This window comes from Telopea speciosissima, chromosome 5 (genome assembly GCF_018873765.1).
Source record: "Telopea speciosissima isolate NSW1024214 ecotype Mountain lineage chromosome 5, Tspe_v1, whole genome shotgun sequence".
In the NCBI taxonomy this organism is placed as follows: Eukaryota; Viridiplantae; Streptophyta; class Magnoliopsida; order Proteales; family Proteaceae; genus Telopea; species Telopea speciosissima.
This window is the reverse complement of record NC_057920.1, coordinates 69,630,308-69,656,274: the sequence shown is the minus strand read 5'-3', so window position 1 is coordinate 69,656,274 and position 25,967 is coordinate 69,630,308. Positions and strand designations below refer to the sequence as shown.

The following is a 25,967-nucleotide window of genomic DNA, read 5'->3' as shown; positions in this document are numbered from 1 at the left end:
ATTGTAAAGAGATTTAGCCATTTAGGGTTTGCCCTTAGGACTTTTTCGTCTTTTCCTATTTAATTTGTCTTAGATATATATAGTATTATATACTTATATTAATACAGTGGTCGGCTCGGCTAAGCCCGAGGCCTTATCCCGCACCGACCCGACCCGCCAGGGTCAAGCTATTTCTAAACTCACCCGCCTTCGGGCTGAAAAATCGTGGTCGGGTCGTGGCCGGGCTTAGGGCGGGTTCGGGCGGGTTCGGGCCGAGCGGGCTTTTTTGACACCCCTAGGGGAAGGGAGAGTGGGAGTGAGAACAAGGGAGACGGGAGATGGAGAGGGTGGTTATTGAGGATCGACATTGACCTATGGGGTTTGCGAAGGAGGGGAGAAGATGTAGGATACGTCAAAAGGGTAGTATAGAAAATTTAAAATACTACAGAAGATAAGAGAGTGAAATTTATTACTTTAATGGGAGATGGTTGTGAGACTGGTCTGGTCCGTTTCGATTTATATTTGTCCATCCGTCATTGGTTTTAAGTTTTGGGCGATACGGGCTAATCTCTTGTTCATTTATGAGCAATGAAGGCGTATTAATTATAACATAATTAAAGACCAAAAGTGAAAGAAGTGTCACGTCGCCCCACAGCCCCCACCGCAGTTCTCAAATTTTGACAGTCGCAGCAGGGAAACAAAAATAAAACGGCTAAACCGTCAAAGGTTGTGGGTCTTTTCGTTTATAATGGGTCGGGCTTCTTTTCGCCCATGGTTTTAAGTATTGATATCGTATTAAGGGATACGTGTCGGTTTTGCTAGTCACTCATTGAATCTTCCCAGACCAAGAGTTGAGAGGTGTACGGTTGTATCCACACATAAGTAAAATCTCTTTTCAGATCTTCAGAGAGTATAAGAACATCCGAAAAACAAGTGATCAGTTGATTCCTCCCCTCCCTTAGTTACAGAAAAAAACAAGAGAGCTCCGTCGAAATTCCCCATTGGGCCATCTTAGTCCTGGTGGTGAGGGCATGACGGATGGTGAGCCACGCAATGAAGGAAAACCGGGGGTGAGATGCTAGGGCCCAAATAAGGTTGTACCCGGTGACCTCTGGACCGTGCTGGCGTATGGAATTCCAGGCGAATTTCCCAGAGGAAGTAGAGGTCCAAATGGCAGTGTCACCACTCACCAGGAAGAAGGATAGAAACTTTACTATTTTGGCTCATGCTTTAGCTCATAAAGCCAGAACTAATCATCTTCAATTAACTTGCTGAACAATGTTTGTAATTTGGGCTTTTCTTAGTAAATCTACCTTTTTATGCCATAAAACGAAAAACCTGATGATTCGGGTAAGTCAAATCAGATAAAGGACAGTAATGCCTTTTCTAATTTTTTACCCCTAGAGCACTGCCCTTCTTCTCCAATATTCTCAAAGGACCTTGCCTTCTTCTCAGACTTCAGTCACTCCACTCACACCAGTGTTTCCTCTGCAATCATTGAAACCACCTCTCTCTCACTCTCTCTCTCTCTCTATAGCACTTCTTGAATGGGCCAGTAAAGTTTTGGTTGTGATTGATAAATTATAGGTGGGTTAGAAAGAGGAAATTATTCATGATTGGATTATGTAATTAATACTATAATTTCAAGAACTAGAATGAGCATCTCATCATCAAGTGGTTTGGTTCATAATTTAATCTAGATGATTAAGCAAAGCTGAAAAAGTTAATAAAATGGGTGAGTGTTTACCTCCCTTTTAACTGCTGTAATTAATTTTTGATTGGTTCCTAATTGATCACACTTGTTTATTTTCATTCAACATGGATTGCAAGCCATTCATATTAGTGAATTTAATAAAGTCCATTTGAGTTATAATGATGTATAATTATTGACATCAACAGAACTAGAAGGTATTGGAAGAAAATTCCTTTTCACTATCTCTATCAGTTTTGAATGGAGCATTGAAGTTGATATTGGTGCAATATGTACAGTTCCTTAAAAAGGACTTCCATGTACTTATGTGGTTTTACTTTATTGGATGCTCTACTTGTACATTTTATGATATTTTGTTTAGGTAACTTATGTTGCATGACAACATTAAAAAGAGAAATAGTTTTTTGTATGGGCAACACTCCCATGTGTCTATCTCTCTCCTCCTTAAAACAAGGGGGTAGAAGTGTCTTTTCAAATAAGAGAGGAAAGAGATAGACTCAAAGGAGCACTGGCATAAGCCGCACTCCCGAACAAATAACTTTATCCCTTTACGAACAAAAAATAAAAAGGACAACCTCATTATGTCTGAGAATTTTTCACATGTTCATGAACAAACTAAAAACTTTTAGTCACTCTCGAAAAATGAAAATTCTTGAATAGACCTTTATCTGTAATATGAAAATTATCCATTTAACAAATAAGTGGAGAAATGATGTGGCAAATCTAGACCATTACCAAATGGAAACTACCTAAACATGCCACCTGCAAACGAAAATTATATATCTTCATCTCTATTAATTATCTCCCACTATGCAAACCATATTCATGATATAGAAACAATAGTGATTGAAGTTCCAAAATAGACAAGAGTGGAGAAGTATGTGGAAATGGAAATACCCCCATTAAAGAGGGTGAGACTCTGACCACCTGGTTCCATTTGGACTATCACCTAACTTCCACATGTAAGATTATAGAAAGATTAGTGTCTCATTGGTTGTTAAGGATTGGTCCCCTATTATTAAAAGAAGATTTGTTTTGAGTGATAAAAGTGAGAAAATGTTTTCCTTCAAAGAAGGCAATCATATACTCCACTGATCACTCACCAGATAGGATTTTTTTCCATAGTTTTGGTTCCTACATTGCAAATTGATTGATAGAATTGGGCTGGATTTTGGGTTGTCAATTCTAAATCTGAACCAAACCTAATTTTGATATAATTTGATACAACATGAGATACTTTTAAAGAATCCAAACAAACCATTACAACAACCCTTTAAATAACTAAGACAAACAAATAAAAGGAGAGAATGTCTTCACCCCCCAAAAAACCAATTTGTTTATAGACTTGTTTTTCTCACTGTTGAAAAGCCAAACAAACTCTTTCTCTCTCTCACTCTCAAAACACACACATTAACCCCATGGAAGTTAAAGGATTAAACCAGGGAGAGTTGGGTTAAATCCTTGGGTTTTTTTAGAAGGGGGATGAGGGTGGGAAAATAAAACTCTCTCTCTCTTTCTCTCTCAAGTCTCAACGCCTGCTCCTATTTAAAAGCTAAATCCTTTCCTCTTCCTCTTCACAGTCACTTTCTCTGCAGCATCTTTTCCATCATATTTTAAGCTCGCTCGCGCAGAGCCCAAAAACGTCGCTACCAATAGCCGCCATTACCAGACCTTGCTTTTTCTCTATTTGTGTCTCCCATTACCCTATAACTAACAAGAAGAGAGGACTGAGGAGAAATGGTTAACTGGGTATCTTTCCTTCTCTTTCCAGTCCTCCTTATATGTTTGTTAGTTCGGCTTTCTTCTTTGTGAACCAAGGACAACCCGCTGTGCTGTTAGTTATCTTCAGCCAGAAACAGAGTAGGAGCTTCTTTTCTGCCCCGAAAATCTTGATACTTCGTGGACTTCTGAAGGATTTTCGAGGGTTTTAGAGAAGTCTGTCGAACATCTGTCATGGCTGAAAAGGAAACAGATTATTCGCTGCAAAAGCCCCCTTCTGCAACTCAGGTAAATCGCCTTTTTTTTCCCCTTTCCTTTTCTTTTCCCCATGCTCTGTTTGGTATGGCTCTTTACATGTTTTTGTACTCTTCTTTTAAAAATCAAACAGGTCTTAGAGGAGCTAAAAGAGCTATGGGGGATGGCTTTGCCTATAACAGGCATGAACTGTCTCGTCTACATTCGAGCCATGGTTTCAGTCCTTTTCTTGGGCAGACTCGGAAGCTTAGAGCTTGCAGGTGGAGCTCTCTCAATAGGCTTCACCAACATCACTGGCTACTCTGTTTTGGTTGGTCTCACTTCAGGGCTGGAACCCGTTTGCAGCCAAGCGTATGGAAGCAAGAACTGGGACTTAATCTCTCTATCCCTGCAAAGAACAGTGCTGATTCTGTTGTTTGCTAGCATACCCATTAGCTTTTTATGGCTGAACTTGGAAGCAATCATGGTTTCCATGGGTCAGGACAGAGAAATCACAGCAATGGCTGCTACTTACTGTCTCTACTCTCTCCCGGACCTATTGACGAACACATTGTTGCAGCCATTAAGAGTGTATATGAGGTCTCAGGGAGTGACGAAACCGTTGATGTACTGTTCTTTAGTGGCGGTTCTGTTCCATGTGCCTCTGAATGTAGTATTTGTGGTGGTTCTGAAGCTTGGTGTGCCAGGGGTGGCCATGGCTTCTGTACTGACCAACCTGAATATGCTTTTGTTCATGGCGGGCTACATCTATGTGTCTGGGGTATGCCGAGTGAGATGGACGGCTGGGATTGCAGAGGTATTTGGTGGGTTAGGCCCATTGCTGGGACTGGCTGTGCCAAGTTGCTTGGGAATCTGTTTGGAGTGGTGGTGGTATGAGATCATGACTGTTCTTGCTGGATATTTGCCTAATCCAAGAGTTGCTGTTGCCGCCACTGCTATTTTGATTCAGACCACTAGCCTTATGTACACAGTTCCAATGTCCTTGGCTGCTTGTGTCTCTACCAGGGTAAATTCTCTTTCTGAACTTTCTTCTACTTCTGTTGTGGGGGCTTATGAGAAGTGGGTCCTTGTCTGCTTGATCAGAATCCAATGGTGCATGTTTAATCTTGATTTCTACCTTAATTATGGACTTTTTTACCATTTTATGATCATGGGTTTTATATGAAAATCTGATGCTGGTCTTTCTTAACATGGAGAACCAGATCTCCTATAGTTTTTTTTTTTTTCTTTAATTTCATTTGTTGATAAATGACAAAGTGGGATGGGTCTAATCCAGAATTTCAGATTTTAGAATAACCTGCATGCCTCATTCGCAAAGGAAGGAAAAAGAATCGCAATAGTACTTTTGTTAATTTCACGTTTTGGATCACTGTGATTAAAATAAAGACCTTTTGATTTCTTTTCCCTCACTATCGAATGTGCATTCCAGGGGTGACTTCTATAGTGTTGGTAGGTTTTAATTAATGGATTGTGGGATGTGTTAGTGCTTCTGTAGGAAAACCAAAGTTAGATTTGGTTTCTGGATTGGATCATGTAAATAAATCTCTTTGTGATGTATTGCTTTGATTAATCTACTTAATTATGTTGGTGATGTTAGGTGGCTTAATGGGTTTCATCGAGCTCTTAACAATCTTTGTTTTGGTCTCTTTGTGATGTTTTGGGGGGTGACCCACAAGCAGATAGGGAACGAGCTGGGAGCAGGGAAGCCATACAAGGCGAAGCTGGCAGCACTAGTGGCACTGGGCTGTGCCTTAATAATAGGACTTATCAACGTAACATGGACAGCCATCTTGAGAGAAGGATGGGCAAGCTTCTTCACAACAGACGAGCTGGTTCGTGTCCTTGTGGTTGCAGTCATGCCCATCATGGGTCTCTGCGAGCTCGGAAACTGCCCCCAAACGACAGGCTGTGGCATACTACGGGGCACGGCTAGGCCGGCGGTGGGTGCGAGGATCAACCTTGGTTCTTTCTATTGTATAGGCACACCTGTGGCCATTGGCCTTGCGTTTTGGCTCAAGCTTGGGTTTGGTGGGCTTTGGTATGGCCTTTTGTCTGCACAAGCAGCTTGTGCTGTTTCAATTCTGTTTGTGATTTTGATGAGAACAGATTGGGAAGCTGAGGCCTTGCGGGCCAAGAAGCTCACTAACTTGGAACTGGCTGTCAATGGGGTCACTGATTTCTCAATTACTACTGATGAAGAGAAGAAAGGGTTCTTGACAAAAGATGCTGACTTGGATGAAGTTTTGTAAAAAAGAAAAAGAGAGTGAGAGAGAGAGAGAGCATCGGAATTTGGGCTTCTTCCTCTGGGGCTTTCATGCTCTAGGGCTTAATATTGGAGCTGTGCTTATAGCTAGGGACCAGACCAATGGTGTAGGGAGATAGATAGGTTCTGTAGTTATTTATTTCTTTCTTTTATGTTTATGGAGGTGGTTCTGACTGCTGCATGCGCTTCCCCCAATCTTGGCTTTGTTACTTTTCATGGCTCTTATTGAAAAATGCAACAGGGATAAAAAGGCTTCCTTTAACTTATAATTTTCTTGGAGATGTGGTCCAGTTACTTCTTGTTCTACCCAAGAGAGAGCAGAATCACTGGATTTTAGTAATGGCAATGGGTCCTAAAACAAATTTCCTGGAAGCTACTTATTAGTTATTGGGTAGAGACCCGGGATTTTTGGCTTGCCAAGCACGATCATGGGATCAAGTATCGTATCATCGGACAGCTGCGCAGCGCAGCGCACCGCATTGGGATGCATGCTTATGCACTCAGCCTGTTTAGATGCGTGTAAGAGAGGATCTGGGTCCTTCCATTCTAACCTGTTTTAGGGGGGGAGGTTGAAGGGAAGATTAGAACATGGAGGCTTGAACCTGGGGTCTCCAGGTGGGGTTGTTTTTTTTTACACAGCACACCTACCCAATGGCCTCGGCAGTGGTTCTCCTAATGGATCTACTGTGATGCCATAGAGATTTTTTTCTTTTGGTAGAAAGAAGGTTATTCATTCATGTGCGTTCAACGTCAAGCAAAGAGAAACAAGATACATAAAATAGATAGAGAGTATAATAAACTCAATATATGAATATACGGTATCTAAAACCAAGGAGTGGAGAGATCCTAAATAACAATTCATCAAGTTTGAATTCATTTGGGTTTAGCAATGCAGGTGGGATTTGATAGTGTGTTACGAAGGAACAATACTAACCATAGTTGGAAAGTTTTTATTATTTTACTTGTCCTTTTCAAAATTTTACGAGTCAGCTGAATTTTTTTTTTCTTTCTCTTATATACTTTTCTTTCTTCAAGTGACGAGGGATTGGACCTACGGTTGCTTTATAGGTAAGAAGAATAAAATGAGCTACTGTTGAAGACTGAGCAACAACAACAAAGTCAGTCTTATCCCAATGGGGTCGGTTACATGAATGTAAACAAAACAAAATAGGAAAAATAGAACGTTAACCAAAAAAGGGAAAGAAAATATGGGGAAAGAGATGAGTGATGACAAAAGAAAAATGACAAATGAAAAATGGAAAATGGAAAATAAAAATGGAAAATAAATAAATAAATGAATGATAGTAAGAGGAAAGAGGCACAACCTAGCATGTCAGGAGAATTTTAGCTAATTGGGGTTTGTGACATGGATTCTTGCCCTCTAATAGGTTCTATCCGAGGTAATACTTGGTACAAGATTTAGACTATGCAATGTCCTTCCTTACCATTTCTCCTATGGTCATTTTAGGTTTACCTTTAGCTCTTTTAACTCCTTAATCGGGTTCATATCATTCCTCTTTACTGGGACCTCTCTAGGCTTCCGTTGAATATGATCATATCACCTTAAATGACTCTCTCGAAGCTTGTCATTGATGGGGGCAACTCTTAAGTCCGTTCTTATATGCTCATTTCATACTTTATCCTTCCTTGTTTTTCCATACATCTATCTTGACATCTTCATCTCTACTACACAAAGCTTATCGATATGACACTTCTTAACTACCCAACATTTTGCCCCATACATCATGTTCAGTCGAACGCCAATCCTATAAAACTTTCTTTTAAGCTTTAAAGAAATACGTCAATCATATAGCACTTCGAACACACTTCTCCACTTCATCCATCCCACTTTAATTCTCTATGAAACATCATCATCTATGTCACTTTCTTTATTAATGATTGACCCCAAATATCTAAAGCAGTCACTTTGTGGTATCTTTCTTTTCTCAACTCGTACCATATCAATATCCATCATAGTGTGATTAAAATTACACATCATATACTCTGTTTTCATTCTACAAATCTTAAATCCTCTTGAAGGCATCAAACAAAAATTCTTGGAGTTTTCCTCACCTCCAGCCCATGGCCTTGGGCATGGGCAACACGCCCTGGCATCTCTTAATTTATTGCTTTTACTTAAAAACTTTATATTCAATGAGGCCCAATCAAATATGAGAGTCTGGCTGACCTTGTAGTCGTCTCCAAGATTTTTCATACAATACAAAGAGAGAGTGACTCGGAAAATGATTTGAAGGAAATAATGAGAAAAGATGTGAAAGTTAAATGGTAAAAAAAATATTCATATAGCCAATCATGTTTACTTTGAAAATTGAGAAAGATTTGATGAGTTGAGTTGAGTTGGGTTGGGTTGAGTTGAGTTGAATCGGCCAGATGAAACAACAAATTGAATATCTATTTTGTATTGGGTTATGTTGGAATGGGCCTAGCATCCATACAACCAAGCATTTCCATTGGGGTTTAACCTTGCGATCTTACAAGCATATATAGTACCACGGACTGATAAGATTAACAATATTATCAAGGTTAGGTTAGCATTATATGAAGGTTTAAGATTGATGCATTCGAATTTTATCGTCACTCCATTTAAATTATCAAGGAAAGTTTTCCTCCACCCGTGGAAGAGGGTTCACTCACCATCCTAGGGTTTTAACTGTTCCTCCTATAATAGGGGGTCGAAAATACTTCTGGGGTTCCATCAGGCGCACAAGACCCCCACAGTAAATGAAAGTTCTTTCCCCATAAATATAGGGAAACTCGATCCTAGATTCTTTGTCGAAAGGAATTTTTTTTTTTAAAAAAGATAACTTTTAGGATGAATGTCCAAAATGCCTTACATCACTTAAAAAATTAAACTGTTACCAAGAGTTTTACGTATAAAAAAATGTTTTGGTCAACAGATTAGAGATGGGATATGGTGCCCTCAATAAATTTTCCCCCCTATAGGATGAGTATCCAAACTACCTATTCCTCTTGTGTCTCAACCTAGAGAATCCCTTCCCTAAAAAAATTTTAACTAAAGAATTAGTGAAGATGATTTCAGCCATCAGATAAATTATGTGGTGAATAGAATATTAATATAATAAAAAATCAACTTTAACGAGAATAATACGTAATCATGACAACAAAAAGAATTGAGGGAAATTCTTTGGAGTCTCTACTATGTATATGAAACCATAGGATAGAAGAAAAAAAACAGGGAAAAAGATCTCTACTTGGTGGTGTTTTTTACGCCCTCTCATAGGATATCATGAGATGACGCCTCTGCCCCCTGGGTAGATACCCAGGCGTGCTAACCCATTAGCTCAGACGCTTGCGTAGAGACCATGCAACCAAGTAGAGATCTCTTGCCCTAATTAAAATAAGCATACATATTATGTCTACCCATTGCAAGAAGAGTACACTCATCTAGGGTCATAAATGTCTACCCACAATGATAGATGGTTGATAATACTTGTTCACTGTTCCCTGATACCATCTGTCCACCATTCAAATGCCTCAGTTAGAGTGGCTGAAGGAAAACCATCCCCATAAATCAACCCTTGTCCCATAGCTGTTTTGAAAAGTAAAATTTGAATTTTGTAAGATATCCTTAATGTGGCCATGTAAATAATAGTGGGTAGAAGATTCCTGTCCAGTAGCAGAGGCTACGCGGCACATGAGAGCCAATCAACACCCCCTATCGGTTCAATCAATAGGGGGTAGAGATATCACTTCACAGGGGCACTAGTGAAGGCGGGGGCACTAGTGAAGGCTACACCCCAGACAAGAAATATTACCCCATAGTTGACGCAGTAGGAAGTGTGGGGGCTAGATTCGTTCTAGAGCTCACAACCCTCGAATACTCAAAGTAATGAAAACCTAATTCCAACGAGGAAGAAGAACAAACAAATCAATTAAGTTATAAACTTCAAGATACTTTATTTCGTCCAAAATGACCTTTATATAAGAATGTCAAATTAAAAAGGAAAATGAAACTTAAATAAAACAAGAAACTAATATCCTGAAATCGTGCACAAAACAGTCAGTTGATACGTCAGCTGTTTACTATACAACCCAAATATCTATCGCACAATAATAGATTAGATGAAACCCAAATTTTATAGATAGGTAAACCCCAAGATCTCTTAGTTGGTGTCAAATTTCAACCCTAATTCAATAACCTAGATAATAAAATGATGCTTTGAAATTTTAGGAATATTGATGGGTTAAGTTATTTAGCTCACCCATGGTTAAATGGTTACAATGACCAAGAATCAAACTATGATTGTACTTATTCCTTTTTCTATTTTTTTTCGGTTGGAACTTTGAAAATCTAGAGTCTTCATCGAGAACAAAGGACATGATATCCTAATATCCTCTCATTTCTCACCATTAAAGATTCCAAATTGAAGATTTGGGATCAGGGTCTAAGATCTTAATGGTGGATCTCCCTGGTTCCATTCTGTCCCAAACCTTTTGATCTCTGGCTTTGTTCTTCTCTTTTTAACCATAGATATATATAAAGGATTGTGGGCTTCACATGGGTTTGGCATTAAAAGGTGAAACAAATAGAAGGTTGGTCTTTAAGGATACCACCAGCTAGGTCTAGAATCCAGATCTTAGCAAATGAAAAAAGCAAATCAATATACAGAGAAAATGATTTTACTTTATAATGCACTAACGGATTTGGATTTTCTTTTCTCTCACTTTTACATGATTTAAAAGGAAGATATGGGTTTTCACATCTCAACATGCCATGGCTTGGGAATTTGGGAATTCTAATGAGTTTTAACTGTATTATCATGTTCTTCAGAGATTAATAATCAGAATCCATAAGTAATTGAATCAATTTGAAAGATTATAAATTATAATTAGGGTAGCCAAAGTGAAGCTTCACATATGTTTAAGTTTGATCTAATTTTTCTGTCTTTGTTTGGATGGTCCCAATAATATTCCTTTGAAGTTCTAGGCACTCAAAAACAAAATGCATTTGTTGGACAACTAAGAATCATTTGATCATGCTAATCTTTGGTTTTTGGAAATTTATTAGGTGGAATCTAATTCAAGGCAATGGTGGGTTCTAATCAAACACTTTTTGACCACTCTTTGGTTGTGAGTTTTATGACATTAATATTGGATTGGACTGTAGAGGTTATAAATGGTTAAAAGTAATCTTAACACTCTCTCCTTGTGGTCCAATGCATTGTAGATTCTACAGTGTTATAACTATACTAGCTAGCTCCTAAATCTTTATATCTATTAATTAGTAGCTAACTTTAGCTGTTAAACTTTATTAGGAATCATACTGAAATTTAACTTAGGTTTATGTCTGTCTAGCTACCTGTGGGCCTGTGGCAGTGAAGTTATTAGTTCATCTTTGTCTGGTACTTTTTATATCTTTTTTGATAGTTGGTATCAAAAAAACTCGAATCAAATCTTGGTTTCATGCTCTTATAACTAGGCTTAGTCTAGTTCATTTTTAGGCTCATTTTGGATCGTGAGGGGCTCTCCTAGTCATGAATTGGATTTTAATTTATTTATTTTTTTTTTGTAGGCACGGTTTTAAAATTTGGAATTTTATCGGCGTATCGGATGGACCCGATACTAATACTGAGCCGATTGGCTAAAAAATGGGTTTGTTTTGTTTTATTTATAAAAAGTATCATTTTGATCTTGAATTGACAGATACGGCCTAATACGGTCGATCTGTATTGATATTGGCATCGGTATTGGTAGTGATTGATACAACCCCGATGTATAGCATATTTAATGTCAATGATTGTAAGTATAAAACATATAAAAAAATTAAAAAGCTCTAATACTGTCCATTATCACAATTCTCATATCTCAATAGAAATAGAATCAAGAATTAAGTTTTCCTTCTCGAGGATGAAGAGAGAATCTCTTCATCAATCTCAATGTCACAATATGATTGGACTCTTGATGCATCATAACTCCCATCCCTTATTGTTCATGGTCCAAAATATCCTTCTTTAGTCCAATCAGAGGGTTAGATGGGGTGGATGAAGAGATTCTATCTTTACCATGGATGGAGAAAAACTGCATCCTAGAGTTGAATCCACTCCTTTAGGTAGAGGTCTCTTGTTCTTAATTGTTAGGGAATTGGAGCACAAAGATGAAGGATAAAATTAGGGATGTCAAACAGTCGATTTGGTCATGTTTCGGTTCGTTGAGCTGAACCGGTCTTCAGCTTGGACTGGGCCAAACCCAAGCCAGACTGATAAGGGAAGGCCGGATTAGTGTCAGCCTACCCGAGCCTGAGGATACATGTTCCACCAAGCTTAAAAACCCAGCCCAGCCCAGTCCATTCCATCCTGGTTGGGCTAAACCCTGACAAGCCCAAGGAACATGATTTTATAGAAATAATACTGCTCTGGCAGAATTTCAAATTTGATATAGTTCACATTTTATTTAATTAAAAGTTGACACTACTTCTAAAACATACCCTCCCCCCTCCAAAAATAAAATAAAATAAACTGAAATAGGTCCAAGTTTCTCTCCACCCATGGTGAATGGGATCCCATTCACCATAGGGCAGGAAAGGGTATCGGGAGGGTATTTGGAACATACTAAAACCCTAGGATGGGTTTGTGAACCTTAGGATGGTGGGTGAACTGTCCTCTATGGGTGGAGGGAAACTTACTCCAAAAAAATATATAATTAGGCTTAATTTGTTATCTTTCTTTTTTGTAATTTATAATTTTACTATAAGACTGTAGAAGGGGGACAAGTTGGAAAAAAAGAAAAAAAAAAAGTCGTCCAATTCACAGTATTTAAATCATTAATACCATTAACCCAACGGCCCCAACCCGGTCCAAATTCAGGCAGGTCAATAAGTTCCAAACTACGAACCCTTCCTAATGTGATGTAAGTGATCATGATTCATGACTGAAGTCCTTACATAATATCCATTCTCAGTTTAGCCAATGTTTTGATGTCGAGAAAAGGAAAAAATTGAATTTGAAGAGAGAGATAGACACATAAATCAATAATTACATCATCATTATTATCGTCTCATTAAATTATTATTTTTTTGTTGTCTTGGCACCCAAACATAGCATTGTATCCAAAAAAGTGGTGGGCTTTCAAATGGGCCTCTCGAGTGAGACTTCGATGAAGGGACACCAAAGGCTCCGTTTGGTTGCAAGGAGAATTAAAGGGAAGGGAAGTAAAATTTTCATACTTGAAAAAGAAATTTTTGTATCATTACCCCATGTGATAATATCACTAACTTCAAATCATTCCATATTTTGTTATTAAATTCCACTTTACTTTGCAGCCATTTACCTTTGGTTTAAAATGTAAAATAAATATTACATGTAAAATGTATCATTACTAAATATGATAAGAAATATACGTAGTTTATACAATCACATGGGGATAATGATTACAAAAGTTTTTTTTTTAGGTTTGAAAATTTTCATTTCTCTTCCCTTTCATTCCCCTTGCAACCAAACGGAGCCAAAAAGAAGCCATGGCTCTTTGATTCAGGTTTGGATGGCAAGGTGGTCCATCTCTGGACTAACTGTAACCCCAAATTAGCAGGACAAGAGGTTCTTGGCCCAGTTTAAACATCCAGCTTGGATTAGAATAACTCCCATTGATTTACACTATAGAGGCTCATATAATGAAGAAGAGTACATCATACTTAGATCTCTTAGGCTACGTTTAGATGCCAAGAAAAGAAAAAACAAAAGAAGAAAAAAATCATGATGACGTAATGATTGTTTTATGTATATCTCTTTCCTCAAATTCAAAATTTTTTGAATTTTTTCTTTTCTTTTTACCACTTGAGTCTGCAGTTACCAATTCCATTCTTTTTCATGAGATTCACTAGCCACCCTTGAGCCATGAAAATATGAATTTGATTAAAACATTCTTCATAGTATTTACCATGAGTTGTATAATGATGAAAATACTCCCATTTAGGAATTTACAATCAAGATAAAATTCATCTCAAATTGAAATAACTCCCAAATTTTGACATAGAAATCATAGTAAAGTGGGCCCTAAAGTAAGTGGTGTGATGATTGAGCTGTCATCCAGGTATGTCCAAACAGACCCTTGGAGACCCATTTTAAGTGTAAATGGTCCAAACAATGGGGGACATCAAATTATCCAAGTAGGGAATATAACCTCTGAGCCAGCTTTATGAAGTGGTCTCCTGGGATGCAGCACTACCATAACTAGGCGATCAATCTAAAGTGTGCGTAACACTTCATTTTGCCTCATTTTTTTGGGTTGGTCAAAATAACTCTCAAGGTAGTGATGGGTAGTGGGCAGAGCTAATAACTGTTTGTTTTTTTTTTTTTTTTTGGAGGGAGGGAAGGAGGGTGGGGGAGGGAAAGGGTGATTCTTGGATGTATCCAAAGGGGCACCCCTTAACCTTTTTTTTTGGTAGGACACCCCTTGAAAAGGGCACCATGGCATGTGGTATGGCATATATGATTGAAAAGGGCACCATGGAATGTGGTGACTTCATGCGTTTCCGTCCAAATTGTTTTTTGTATTTTTATGGAGAAAAGTTTTCTAGTTGGCAGACTGGGACAACGGGTATGGTGCTCCATATCACAAGAAATGGAATAAAACTTTCTTTATTGGATGAAGTGTCCGAACTACCCTTTGTATATTGATGTATATTCTTTTTTTTTCTGGTTATCCCTAGGTTATCGTAGTCTATCAAATCGTAGAAACCTCGTTTTGTCATCCCCGAGGTTGTTCTAACGATGATGAATGTTTTTCGAGGATTGAGGGATATTATTCTGGAGTTTTCCTATGTTCTTTTGTTAGGGTTAGGGTTTTAAGCACAAGGTTGCTTAAAGCATTACACCCTGAATATCTAGTTTGGAATATCCAGATTGCTGCCTCCAGCTAGTATATATAGAAAAACTAGGGTTTAGGTCAGATGGACTAATTACTAGATTGCCCCTCACAGCCTGGGCATTAACACAAGTAGGATTATATTAGAACATATAAAGGGATATTACATAAATACCCTTACAATCTCCTCCTATGTTTTACATATATCCATTACACATGTATAGGAACCATTGTTCAATCAGTAATTGAATCAATATAAATTGAATATCAATAATCCAATAAATCAAATAAGAAATAAGTAAACTTGAAGAAATAAAACTAGAGTTTTAGATCAAAACTAAACCCAACAATAAATCCGAAGTTCCACATGCAAGTGGCTAAACCAAAATAAATAATCAAAAGAAAAAGTCCTTGCAATCCATGTGACTTTACTCATCAAATAAGTCATGCTCATCGAGATCCAGATTCAACCGTTCTCCTCCATCTTCGTCATGCTCTGTAATTTGTCAAATATGAATTTCATAAGATATTATGAATTCAATCATTTGCACAATAGTATCTAGTTCAACAATAAGAACTTAGTACATTTCATATATGGCTGAAGGTAAATCAAAAAATAATAAGCATCATCATCAAGTTTTTTTACAAGAACTCGATCCTATATAGTCTCTATCATAAGGACCATACCATGTTTTCATTTAGAATACTGTGTTCGTCATATCAGTCATAGATTTATGTTGTGTCATCAAATTGGGAATGGTACATCATACTATGAAAAACATGTCATCAAATTTGGAATGACATAAAGACTAGCACAATATCATTGAAACATATCAGACATTTTTCATATTCCTTTGTGGAATAACAAAGTAAGGAGACTTCACATGAAAATTTGTTACACCATCAAGTTTGGAATGGTTTCACAAACCCCCATACTTAGTAACATAACTAAGTTATCTGAAACATGTAAACTGTCCCGAATGCTTACCAAGACTAGATGAGATTCGAATAATTCAAAATAATACTGGGTTAGGTTAAGACCTGACTAAATGGTCTTTAACCCCATCTCCTCTGTAGTTTTGAATGTTCGATCTTTGTTCAATCTCTTTGTAAGGGCATTTACCGTATTATCCTTCGATCTCACATCAATCAAAGTGATAATCCCTTGTTCTGTTCTATAATTCAGCATGGCCTGTTTCAGTCTGATGTGTCTCCTCTTACCATTAAAGAGTGAGTTATTCACAATCGTTTTTGTTGCTTGATTATCACAGAATATAGATATAGAGTTTAACTTAAAATTCCTCAATGGAATATCCATGATCAGATCCTTTATCCACTCTGCTTCATCTCCCGCAGAAGTTAGAACATAAAGTTTCGATTCCATAGATGATAGAGCAATACTAGTCTGTCTCTTGGATTTTCATGCTACAACTGCTCCTCCTAGTGTAAATACATAACCACGGGTGGATCTGTTATCTCCCAAATTTGAGCACCAAGATGCATCAGAATATCCTTCCAAAGTTGGAGGATGTCCAGTATAACATAAAGCATAACCTTGAGTACCCTTAAGGTATCTCATCAGCCTCGATAGGGCATCCCAATGCTCTTTTCCAGGATTACTAGTAAAACGACTCAGCATGCCTACCGTAAAGGCTATGTCTGGCCTAGTGCAACTCATTGCAAACATGAGACTAACAATCAGTTTAGAATAATCTAACTGATTCACGGTGTCACCTGTGTTAGGTTTCAACCGTTTGTTATAGTCATAGGGTGTCTCAATCGATTTACAATCACTGTATCCCCAACTATAAAGTAGCTTCTCAATGTAATGAGTCTGACTAAGGGTGATCCCTTGCTCACTGAAGCTTACTCTCATCCTAAGAATGGTGTCTACCACACCAAGATCTTTCATGTCGAATTCTTTGGACAAGGTTTCTTTAATGTCACTCACTGTAGAGAGATCAGAACCTAGAATCAACATGTCTTCTACATACAAGTAAATAATCGCGACCTTGTTTGACTCAGACAAAAAATAAAGGCACTTATCCGAGTTGCTGGTTTGAAGACTAAAGCTCTTTATTGTCTTGTCAAACTTCTCATGCCATAATTTAGGTGCTTGTTTAAGACCATAGAGAGATTTGTTTAATTTACAAACTATTTTTTCAGAACCTTCCATGACAAACCCTTCAGATTGGTTCATGTAGATTTCTTCTGTTAGGTCTCCATTAAGGAAAGTTATTTTTACATCCATTTGATGCACAACATAGTACTCAATAGATGCTATGGCAAGAAGAATCCTTATTGTTGCCAAATGGCAGACCGGGGAGTAGATGTCAAAATAATCTATCCCTCTCACCTGTTTATAGCCCTTAGCTACTAATCGTGCTTTATACCTGGCTATAGACCCATCCGGATTAAGTTTCTTCTTCAGTACCCACTTACACCCTATTGTCTTGGCCCCTCTAGACAGATCAACAAGGTGCCAGGTCTAATTCTGCATTAAAGAGCTCATTTCCTCACCAATGGCTTCTTTTCATAACAATGAGTCCCTAGATCTCATCGCTTCCTTATAGGTGGATGGATCAGCCTCTAAATGGTAGGTCACAAAATCCTCACCAAAATTCTTGGGTACTCGATCTCTAGTAGATACTCTTCTAGATTCTGATTCAAGGAGCATTGTGGGAGTAGTGTCAGAAACAATTGGTTCAGATTTCAAAGATGATTCTGTAACCACTTCAGTCAAACCAGGCAAGGTCAGACCTTTATCTCTAAGGAATTTAGCCTCAAAGAATATAGCATCCCTAGATTCTATCACCACATTGGTTGATAGATCCAAAAATCGGTCTACAGCATTGTTTTCTGCACAACCTAGATATACACAAGTGTTTGTTCTAGCTCCCACCTTAGGTCTCCTAGAGTCTTGTATCCTAACATAAATTATACAGCCCCAAACCTTAAGAGTGTCATATCTACAGTGATGATTATGCCATAGTTCATAAGGTGTAGAAGTCAGTTTTGAATGTGGTAGTCTATTTAGAATGTGATTTGTAGTCAACACTGCTTCTCCCCAATAGCAAGAGGGCATGCCAGCTGTCAATAACATAGAGTTTAACATCTCTGTTAACGTCCTATTTTTTCTTTCAGCTATGTCATTTGATTGAGGTGAGTAAGAAGCAGTAGTTTCAAAGATTATGCCTGTAGAGGCACAGAATTCTTTGAACTCTGTCAATTTGTATTCTCCTCCCCTATCACTTCTAAATCTTTTAATTTTCAAGTTCAACTGATTTTCTATCCTATTCTTGAAAATTTTAAAATTTTCAAATGCTTCATCTTTAGATTTTAACAGGTATAAATGACAATATCTAGAAAAATCGTCTATAAATGTTATCAAATACTTTCGACCTCCTTTAGTTGTGTAGCTTTTAAAGTCACAAATGTCAGAATGTATAAATTCAAGAAGTTGAGTGCTCCTAAAAATCGGTCTGAACGGTTTTCTAGTTATTTTGGTTTGAGCACATACTTCACATCTGTTAAATCTAATTGAAGTGTCTAATGGTAAAGTATGAGTTTTAGTTAGTTTGAGCATTTTTCTATAGTTCACATGTCCTAACCTACAATGTAGTATTTTGGGATCAAGTAAATTATGGTTAACCTGGTTTATTGTCTCATTAGCTAAACTCAACCTAAACATACCATTCAAATTATAAGCACATCCAAAATAAAAGGAGTTAACAAACAATGTTACTCTACCACTACTAAAAGTAATAGACATGCCAGCATCAAGCAAAATTCCAATGAAAATTAAATTCTTTTCAAAATCAGAAAAGATTTTAACATTTTTCAAAGTTAATATTTTACCTGATGATAGAATAGGTTCGCTGTCCCTTGTTGAAACACTTCCACGACGTCTCCATTTGCAATAGTGACAGTCTCTGCTACTTGAACAACATCAGTGACCAGGTTCTTGCTATTGCAAACATGACAAGTCGCTCTAGAGTCTAACCACCAATCTGAAGATGTACTGGCCAACCCCTTACCCTTGCCAACCATGGCAATACAGTTAGTAGGCTCAGTCTTGTCCACCAGCATGTGAACTTCCTTCTGCGGTGTGTCAGTGTTCCCTTTCTTAGGACCCCTACACTCAGATGCATAGTGACCCCACTTTCCACAATTGCGGCACTTGCCCCTCTTTTTAAAATTAGTCTTTTTGGCCTCCAACTGTTGGGGTTTTTTCTTAGGTGGCTTTGACTACCTAGGATATTTCTTGGATTGTGAAACCAAATTGGCAGATGCTTGTTGTTGTTTCACCATCTTCAAGTTATTCCTGACTCTGTTCTCATCTTCGATTCTAATGAACCGTTTGAGATCATCCAGCCCCACTTGTGTTTTCTTTCTGTGCATCTCAGTTTTAAAGGAATGCCAGGTAGGGTAACTTAAAGATAATTGCACCCACTAAGAATGCATCAACAACAGGGATGTTTTCTTGGTTCAATTTTGTTCTCAAGGTCTCAAAGTCTGTTACTTGTGGAAGTATCTCCTTATCTTCTTTAAACTTGAAGTCCATAAACTTGTCAACCAAGTGAGTTTTTTATAGGTCCTCCTCCTTTTTGAATTGGGTTTCTAGGTTTTTCCAAATATCTTTTGCAGACTTATATTTACTATAGGTCTCTGCCAGCCTATCTGACAGGCAGTTCAATAGATAGTCTTTGCAAAAATCCTCATCACTTATCCATTGGGCTTCAGTTAGGTCCGTATAATCAGAAAAAATATTTACTACAGTGTAGAAAATATTGAGGTACTTCAATCCAAACTGAGTCCTCATTTTTCAAGAACTGAACTCAGAGCCACTAAAGCTTTCCAATTTGATCATCTCAATTGGAACAGCGTATTTCTCCATTGTTAAGTGATTTGTTTATATGCTCAAGCAAAAAATTCAAATAAAAAATAAATGTTCAAGGAACAGTCACACCTGAGATGGAGAACACTGAATTTATTCGACGGAGAAAAAGATAACGACGATGCAGTGGCGTCGACAATCGTAATGTGCACCCTAGTGCTGGCAGGCACGGATCACTGGCTGTTATTTGATGATGGCTGCCAATGCGATCGTTGGCAACTGATGATGGCTGCTGGTCACAGATAGCTAACCGAAACCAAGAGAATGAAAAGGGAATTGAAAAGACAAACTGTACTGCTCACAGACAGGCCACTTGAAGTCAAAACAGTGAAAGGAGAGTTCGTAGAGGATCTTTTTTTCTCTTTTTTTTCAATCCAACGAATCAAAAACCTTCACAAAAGTGGCTTTTGACTTTCTCTAATCAAATAAATGCTTTGAATAATGATTCTGCCAAATCTAAAACACTTGTCCTTTTGATTTTTTATTATTTTTTTTTCAATCAACAGTCAAATAAAAAAAAGTAACACCAAGATTTGTCTCTTTCACAGAATAGTAAAATCCAAATATCGATCAAATAAGAATTGAACAGAAGCGGGATCGGTGCCGTTGACGAAAAAGAAAATAGTAACTATGAATCAGTTTCGTGAATCTAATAACAAAAAATCGATCGAGTAAAACTTCAAAGCCGATCAGAAAATCAGAATTGTGACGAAGCCTAACGTGAATCCGAAATCCAAAGCCGATCTTGATCGTAGAGAAACAAAAATCTTAATACTTTAAGATTGTTAGGATTAGGGTTTTAAGCACAAGGTTGCTTAAAGCATTACACCCTGAGTATCTAGTTTGGAATACCCAGACTGCTGCCTCCAGCTAGTATATATAGGAAAACTAAGGTTTAGGTCAGATGGACTAATTACTAGATTGCCCCTCACAGTCTGGGTATTGACACAAGTAAAATTATATTAAAACATATGAAGGGATATTACATAAATACCCTTACATCTTTGACACGTCTATAAATTATTCATATTAAATGATCAAAATACCCTTTAATTAGGGAAAAAAATTATAAATAGAATAGGACCCACACTAGAGATGGTTCATGTTGATCAGCTTAATCTCAAATTTTCATATCAAACAAATTAAGTATGCGAAATATGTGGGGAAAAAAATATATATATTTGAATATTCGATTCCAACGTAGGGTAGGGAGCCAAAAATATAGGCATTTGAAGTTCTAAGACCAACCTCGGATGGGTCTGGATTAGCTCAGTTCAAATTGAAACTAACCCGGTTCAAAATTTAACCAACAATAGTGACAATTTTTATCATTCGATACCCCATGGTGAAATAATCATTTAAAAAGACTCAATTTGACTTTAAAAGCATGTCGCTCGATGCGCTCTCGACATCGAATCTCCTCTCAAAATGTTGAACCATCAAATGTCAACCTTGTTAGGTCCACCTATCGACAAGTACACCAAGCTCTATTCGAAATGTAAAAGCAAAACTCGACATCGAATGCAGTTTCTTCACATGCCTTCGATGTTGAATTTCATTTTTGATTGTGGAACTAAGCTCGTTCGATCTCGAATTCTAGGTTTACCAGAAAATGTGGACTCTTTAATCTTTATTTTTGGGACTTATTTTACTATTACGTGACTCGGATCGGAAAATTATCTCCCCAGTACTACTAGGGGGTGCTGTGCGCATCGTGCGGTGCAGCACCGCCCATGTGTGCATAGTGGGCCCTACCGTACACACATGGGCAGTTCTGCGCCGCACAATACGGACAGCACCCCCAGTAGTACTGGAGACGATAAAGGTCCGACTGGGATCACTCTTCAATGCCAAGAACTAGCCTAAGTTCATTCCTTGGTACAGTAAGTCACCTCCTTGACGTGATAAACCTTGTTATTGGCTCAATTTTGATCGACCAGGAGTCATTAACCTATTTATCACTATTGAAGTAAAACCAACTATGGGAATCCTATTTTAACGATTTGAATGGGGCTTTTAGTCCCCATGATGTGTTAAGGAGTTTGTACTCCTTCCTAAATCTATATATCCAACATTCACGTTGTTGAGGGATCCTTCTTTGACAAACTTTGGTTTTGGGTAGGGGGAGAGAGAGAGAGAGAGAGAGCTAAAAACCCTAAAATTTGAGTAGTTATAATCTAAGATTGGGCTCCTCCCATAAATAAAGAGCGGCCTCCAACTCATCTATTTCATGGTTTTTTCGATTAAGGCCCTTTTTATAGATATTTCTAAGCTTGTTTTAGTCCTAAGGACATTTTTTTACAACTTTTTTTATTTTATTATGCATGAATTTCTATGCTTATATATCATTTTTTTTCCGTCATATTAATTAGAGTTCCTCATGTTCTTCGTTTCTTTTGCATTATTAAGGGTTCTCCTTTAATTTTGCATGCAACCATGCATTTAGGGTTAGGGTTTGCATGCCTGGGTCTATTTTTATATTGCATGTTTAGGTCTTTCATATGTTGTATTTTATTTATTTTTCTCCTTCCTATATACTAACTCTTACTGGTACGTGGTTCAAACTCCTTTTATTTAAATTTGGTATAGTGATTTTTGTTTGGGCAAGAGATCTCTACTTGATCCAATGGTCTCAACACAAGTATTTGGGCCAATGGGGAAGCACACCTGGGTGTCTACCTAGGGGGTAGAGACGTCATTTCCTAGTGCCCTGTGAGAGAGTGTACAAAACACCACCAAGTAGAGATCTTTTTACATGCAACAGTAAAAAGAATATGCATTAACCCAACAGCCCCAACCCAGTCCAAATTCAGGCAGGTCAATAAGTTCCAAGCTACGAACCCTTCCTAATGTGATGTAAGTGATCATGATTCATGACCGATATCCACCATTCTCAGTTTAGCCAATATTTTGATGTCGAGAAGAAAAAAATTGAATTTGAAGAGACAGATAGATACATAAATCAATCATTACATCATCATTATTATCATCTCATTAATTTATTTTTTTTGTTGTCTTAGCATCCAAACATAGCTTTGCATCCAAAAAAGTGGTGGGTTTTCAAATGGGCCTCTCGAGTAAGACTTCGATGAAGGGACACCAAAAGGACGCCAGGGTTCTTTGATTCAGGTTTGGATGGCAAAGTGGTCCATCTCTGGACTAGTTGTAGCCCCAATTAGCAGGACAAGAGGTTCTTGGCCCAGTTTGAACATCCAGCTTGGATTAGAACAACTCCCATTGATTTACACTATAGAGGCTCATATAATGTAGAAGAGTACATCATACTTATATCTCTTAGGCTACGTTTCGATGCCAAGAAAAGAAAAAACAGAAGAAGACAAAAATTATGATGACGCAATGATTGTTTTATGTGTATCTCTTTCCTCAAAATCAAAATTTTTTGGATTTTTTTCTTTTCTTTTCTTGACATCCAAACATAGCCTCTGTGTGTGTGTGTGTGTGTGCTTTTTTTTTCTTTTCTTTTTTACCACTTGAGTCTGCAGTTCCCAATTCCATTCTTTTTCATGAGATTCACTAGCCACCCTTGAGGCATGAAAACTATAAGACACTATCAATTGGTATGAATTTGATTAAAACATTCTTCCTAGTATTTACCATGAGTTGTATAATGATGAAAATACTCCCATTTAGGAATTTATAATCAAGATAAAATTCATCTCAAATTGAAATAACTCCCAGAATTTGAAATAGAAATCATAGTAAAGTGGGCCCTAAAGTAAGTGGTGTGATGATTGAGCTGTCATCCAGATATGTCCAAACAGACCCCTGGAGACCCATTTTAAGTGTAAATGGTCCAAACAATGGGGGACATCAAATTGTCCAAGTAGGGAATATAACCTTGGAGCCAACTTTATGAAGTGGTCTCCTGGGCTGCAGCACTACCTTAACCAGGCGATCAATCAATCTAAAGTGTGCGTACCACTTCATTTTGCCTCGTTTTTTTGGGTTGGTCAAAATAACACTCAATGTAGTGATGGGTAGTGGGCACAGCTAATAACCTTCTTTTTTTTTTTTTGGGGAGGGTGGTGGGGGGGGGGGGCGTTGGGAATTATTATCCTCTCAATTAAACTGCCCGTACTTGACCTCAAGTACATCTAATAGAGAGAGGTGGACCCCATGTGGAGCCCATCTTGGGCAGTGTGTTCGGGCAGGGGGTAGGATAGTCATTTCTACCTCCTCTGTTAGATGTACTTGATGTCAAGTACGGGCAATGTAATTGAGAGGATAAAGATCCGGGGTGGGGGGGGGGGGAGAAAGGGTGATTCTTGAATGTATCCAAAGGGGCACCCCTTAACCTTGGTTTTTTTGGTAGGACACCCCTTAACATTTTATAATTACCATATGGCATATATGATTGACAAGGGCACCATGGCATTTGGTATATTAAGAGAGGTGAGGTGCCATTCATTGTATGGTTATTGTCGGCAGACCAGTTCTCCAATAGTAAGTTATTGGAGGAAGAGGTTGGGGTGTGTGTTGAGGTTGCCAGAGGAAGCCATAGTGACATTAGACATGAGCATGTAAGAGAGGTGATTGAGTTGGTGATGTCTGGCGGTGAAAACCCCAGAGGGAAGGAGATGAGGAGGAGGGCTAGTGAGGTTAAGGAGATGTTGAAGGACGCCATTAGAGATGAAGAAGGTTACAGGGGATCTTCTATAAAGGCAATGGACGAGTTCTTCGATATGGTTCGGTCGATGAAGAAGACAAAATTGTTGTTCAAATCATGAAAAAAGAGGATTATGATTCCAATGCCAACGCTTATTGGGATTGTTAGGTGAGAAAATAAAATTATTTTTCTGAGTTTGGCCCTCTCACATGATGTTAGGGCTCTCTCTGAATTGTGGCTTCAGTTCAACATGCATCAGATCCAAGATATCTTGTGCCCTTTTGGTCCAATCAGTTAATTTTGTTATCTTTCTTGACGTTTTGGCTGACTAAAGGGGTGAATTTCTCTTCACCTAAAATCAAAAGATTCCTTATTTTTATTGTTGTTGAATAAGCTCTAAGGGCAATGTCAAACTTTATTATTGTGGTTGAATGGGCTCTATGGGCAATGTCGAACTTTACACTTGTATTTCTTGTATTTTTGTTTCTTTTTGGTGGAGAGTTTTTGTACACAGCCGGCATGATATATAGTCATACTTTCAATCGCTGGATGGGTATGATCGTATACAGTGCATATCCCTCTCATCTTCATCCAACAGTCGTGCACCACGCCCAGCTGTGCACGAAACTTTTTACCTAAAAAATGAAGTTTCTTTTTGTTACTAATGTCGAACTTCACACAATAAGGGAAAAGAATGCATGGCGCTCGATGATCTTTTAGGTCACGTTTCATGTCGCAAAACTATGAAATTGATCAACACATATAGTAAACCCATATCATCAGTTAAATTTCATGTCAGAACAAGTAGGGTTTTTTGTTTTAAAAAGGTAAGAGTATTTTTTTTAAATGGAAAAAACATGTTTCATTAGCCAAGATACCATGAGAATCAAGATTACCAATTATGAAGTTTTTTTTTTTTTTTTTTTTTTGGTGAAAAACCAATTATGAAGATATCACTATATTGGAAGAAGATCCTGAATTTTAAATAGGGTTTTCTATCCCATCATTATACCTAGTTAAGTATAACACTTCACTATTTGCCAAATGGCAGTTAATGGGTTAGTCTATGCAATAGAAGACCAGGTAAACAACTCATCGGTACAATTTCAGCTTAAAATGAGTGGAATAAGTAGCTAACGTTACAAAAGACATCATTCTGTATTTTATATTCACCTCCATGTGATGTTATTTCAATAATTTTACTAAAACTTTGAATCAGAGTTATGAGCAACTTTCCTTGCTAACTCTGACAAGAAAAAAAAAAAAAAACTTTCTTTGCTTGCTTACTATGTACTAAAACTTGGCAATTGAGATGTGTGTGGATTCTTCTATCACATGGACTAATCCATGAACTACGAAGTGGCAAATAGTGAAGCGTTATACTTCACTAGGACCCTAGATAATTTTTTTATTGAATTTCAGTAAATTATTTTTTCCCTTTCTAATCCTTATACAATTTTGTATTATAAAAAATTTTACAATAAAACAAACAAAATCTAAGTTCAATTAAATAGGCATTCCGCAGTGAAGGTGGCATATTCATTGCTTAAGGAAAAGAGTCGGTAAAATTTCTTTCTGCAGGAGTTCAAACTTTCAACAATACCAAAACCCTTAAAAATCTGTTCAACCTTCTAATATAAACCCAAATCTATATGAATACAGCTGAAAAGAGATA

At 37.7% G+C, this 25,967-nt stretch overlaps 1 protein-coding gene across 1 annotated transcript; it reads left to right on the top strand.

Moving 5' to 3' along the window:
• Positions 1-3,239: 3,239 nt before the first annotated feature.
• Positions 3,240-21,812, top strand: LOC122660930 (protein DETOXIFICATION 54). The gene is made up of 6 exons (XM_043856188.1): positions 3,240-3,477; positions 3,604-3,697; positions 3,798-4,670; positions 5,344-5,927; positions 19,553-19,563; positions 21,802-21,812. The coding sequence occupies exons 1-4, from the start codon at positions 3,428-3,430 to the stop codon at positions 5,911-5,913; spliced, it is 1,587 nt and encodes a 528-aa protein (XP_043712123.1). The 5' UTR covers positions 3,240-3,427; the 3' UTR covers positions 5,914-5,927; positions 19,553-19,563; positions 21,802-21,812.
• The last annotated feature ends 4,155 nt before the right edge of the window (positions 21,813-25,967 follow it).